We start from the raw sequence: 3,451 nt of genomic DNA, 5'->3' as shown, positions 1-3,451 counted from the left end.
GGAGGGTGGAGGATGGGAAAGGCAGCGGAGCACAACAGACACTAGTATGGCAATATGTAAATCAATGGATGTGTAACTGATGTGATTCTGCAATCTGTGTATGGGGTGAAGGTGGGAGCTCATAACCCACTTGAATCAAAGTGTGGAATATGATATGTCAAGAAATTTGTAATGTTTTGAACAACCCACAATAAAAAATTAAAAAAAATAAAATAAAATCTTCTAGCTACTAAGAGAAACAACCAGGACTTGAATTCACATCCCCTGACTCCAGATCATCCTTTCCTCTCCTGTTGAATATCGTACCTCTTCTTATTTCCTCTGACTTTCCTTCTGCTGTGAAAATGTTACTTACATTCCAAGACCTTGTATAAGTTCTCTCTTCACAATTAACGTATGCCAAAGCCCTCCAGTTCCGGGTGACTTCACCCTTCCCTGAAAATGCAGTTTTCTTTGTCACTTCCAAGGTCCAATGAGGGGTCAGGGGCCAGTGCACCAAGTGATCCACTGGGATTTGTGGAGATATATTAGAGCTCCTACTTACATTTTTTGTTGTCATTCTTTTTCAACTCTGTGTTGCATAATTATATACTTTTATAAGGTACATAATTCATACTTTAAAAATTAATAGTAAGCACATTTTGACATACATTCTCACTGTTTTTGACTGACTACTACTTGTTTTTGGAGATGACTAGAAATTATAGTTTTTCTTCCATCAATCATGTGGCCTCCTGTGATACTTTCAAGTATTTACCTTTTGAGGAACCTGGGATTCATAAGCATTAAGAACTCCCCAATTGCACACAGCTAGTACAGATGCTCCTTGAATGACAATGGGATTGCATCCCCATAAACCTGTTTCAGTCAGTTCTGTGTCAGTGTGACCAACAAGAAAAACTTAGGAGAGGAAAAGTTTATTTGCAGCTCACTGTTCCAAAGGTTCGTCTACGGTGAGCAGAATCCACTGATTTGCATCAAAGTTGAGGCAATGCATCATGGCCTCCTCTTGGAGAAAATCTGCTCATTTTCTGGTGGGTCAGAAAGCAAAGGGGGCCACGAGAAAGAACAACCAGGAACCCACCTCCTCCAGCCATGCCCACCTCCTGGGATTCAATCTAAGTTACAATCCAATCATTTTACCTTTGAATATTCCTGCATTAACACAGTAGCTTTGGGGAGACATCTCATAACCAAACCCATTGTAAGTCGAATATCATAAGTTAAACTTAATCCATTTAGTCTACTGAACATCATAGCTTAGCAACACAGTGGAGTATCAGTTGTTTACCATTTCAACACTTGGCTGACTGGGACTTGCCAACACCCATCCTGGTGAGAGAGTATCATACTGAACATTTCCAGCCCAGGAAAAGATCAGAATTCAAAATTTGACATAAAGTTTCTACTGAATGCATATCACTTTTGCACCATCATAAAGTGAAAATTTCATAGATTGGAACTTTATTAAGTTAGGAACTATTAGGTACATAGAAATATCAAGACTAATATGCTTTCACATCTCAATAATTTTTACCAGGTTGATATGATAACCTTAAAAAATGATGAAAGGACAATTGTGAAAGTCTTCTTTCACAAGCCTTTGATATCAACCTAATAATAGAATTATCATACATACTTTTTAAAAAGCCACAACTTTGGAGTGAAGATGAGTTTTGCTTTTGTTTTGTTGTGTGTGTGTGTGTGTGTGTTTTTTTTGTTGTTTTTTTTTTTTGCGGGGGGGGGGTGCATATCCAACCTTGTATTGTCCCTTTTGACTTTATAAATTAATTTATTTTAATTGGTAGAAGGTGTTTGTATCTATATCTGAGAGGGTTGTTTGCTATTCCAAGAGGCAACACAATACAAGGGGCGGAAAGGGGGACAATCTCAGAAGCCTCAGTAAACATCTGAGGTTTTATTTGTTTAATTTTTATTTGTTCTCACCACTTACAACAATCAACACTCATCTGTGTTTAAAGAATTCCCTTCCTTTAGTCCACTGCTCTTCAAGGTAAAACTCAGGAACTTACTCCTCCAACCAATTCTGCAGCTAAGGTACAGTCACATGACCTGAGTTCAGATCATCAGCCCCCTCAATGCAAAAACCCAGGTACCACCGAGCCCCAACAGGCTGGGTTGGAGGTAATCCCCCACACAGCAGTAGTAGCAACTCTAGTTTAAGCATCCACTGTGTAACATTGGCCTATTGAGTTTTGCTATCTGTGCCAAGCCAAAGGGCAGGAACAATGGTATCCCTCTTGGAACAGCTCTGTCCTGTGCATTGGAGACAATTCCTGCAATGGAACCTCCAAGCCAAGGAGAGATCCTCCCAAAGATGGCACTATGAGATGGAACAAACCCCTTTTCTGAATCAGTGGGTCATGGTGGGTTTGTGCAGAGTTTTGAACAAGCTACTTAATCACTCTGTTTCCCCATCTGTAAAATTGAAAATGGTAATACCCAAGATTGTTTTAAGGATTAGAACTAATGTGCATAAAATACTTATCCTCTCAAGAGCTCAAAAGGTGGTAGATGTCACCTTCGTTATAAGGAACAGTGGTGCTCTACTCGTGTGACTCTACACATGACTCAGGTGAAAGACTCTCAGTGGCCTTTACAAGTGAGCATCTCAGGGCCAAGTACTGGTAAACAAGAAAGAAAAAAAAAAGAATTTATAAATGGTACCTTCGGGTCCAGGATTGTTCCAAACACCAGGATGAAGAAGCCCTGTGAAAGATAAAAAAGGAAGGAGAAGCCATTTACAAAATGATAATAATAAATACTAGTATTTATCATTCCACCACTATTTGGGTAAAAAGAAAACAATTTTATTCAATCTTTTAATTTCCTATTTTATGACACTGTGAAACCTCAGCAAACCAAACAGAACAAGGTCCCTGCTTCATACAGGAACATTTGAAGGATTTTTTAAGGTGAGCAAAATAAAAGTGTTTAGAATTTAGCAGAGGCTATTCCTCTTATTGGAATATAATGTTCCAATAAAAAGTTAGGCAATGGACGGTGAGCAGCCTTGCAGTCCCTGAACAATAAGTAATGAAAGAAACTTCCACAACAAAGAGCAAAAAGAAGTGTGCTTAGCTTCCCAGGACACACTCAAACTCCTTCTACCATCCACAGCAAAGAATATTACAAAACTTCGCAAAGAAAAAACAAATATATGTATACTCAGAAAAATTAATAATTCATAAAATAGATTTACTTTCTAACCATATTGTAGCTGCTCCAAAGAAGATAAAATAGAGGGAATTGATTGGTTCTTCAATCTCCTACCATCCATACAAGAGGAGGATCCCATAAAACGAAAAACAGATTGTTCCTTTGCAGTTTTAGTCCCTGGACAAGGAAGGATAGGGAGTAGTCCCATTTTTCAGATAAGGAAAAGAAAGCTCAGACATTCCACTTTCATTAAGTGATAGAGATATCCATT

The 3,451-nt window shown here is 38.5% G+C and overlaps 1 protein-coding gene across 6 annotated transcripts in view; it reads right to left on the bottom strand.

Annotated features, from left to right (window-relative positions):
• The window catches only part of Adgrf2 (adhesion G protein-coupled receptor F2), a 36,626-nt gene that overhangs the window by 7,087 nt on the left and 26,088 nt on the right, over nucleotides 1–3,451 (bottom strand). For all 6 annotated transcript variants that reach the window (XM_048805450.1, XM_048805449.1, XM_048805451.1 and 3 more), the window contains one exon: nucleotides 2,689–2,730. In XM_048805450.1, the coding sequence (XP_048661407.1) occupies nucleotides 2,689–2,730 (42 nt within the window). The remainder of the gene's footprint in view (nucleotides 1–2,688; nucleotides 2,731–3,451) is intronic.

This window comes from Marmota marmota, unplaced genomic scaffold, assembly GCF_001458135.2.
Source record: "Marmota marmota marmota unplaced genomic scaffold, marMar, whole genome shotgun sequence".
Classification (NCBI taxonomy): domain Eukaryota; kingdom Metazoa; phylum Chordata; class Mammalia; order Rodentia; family Sciuridae; genus Marmota; species Marmota marmota.
Note: the sequence above shows the minus strand (reverse complement) of the source record. Positions and strands in the feature narration are given on the sequence as shown.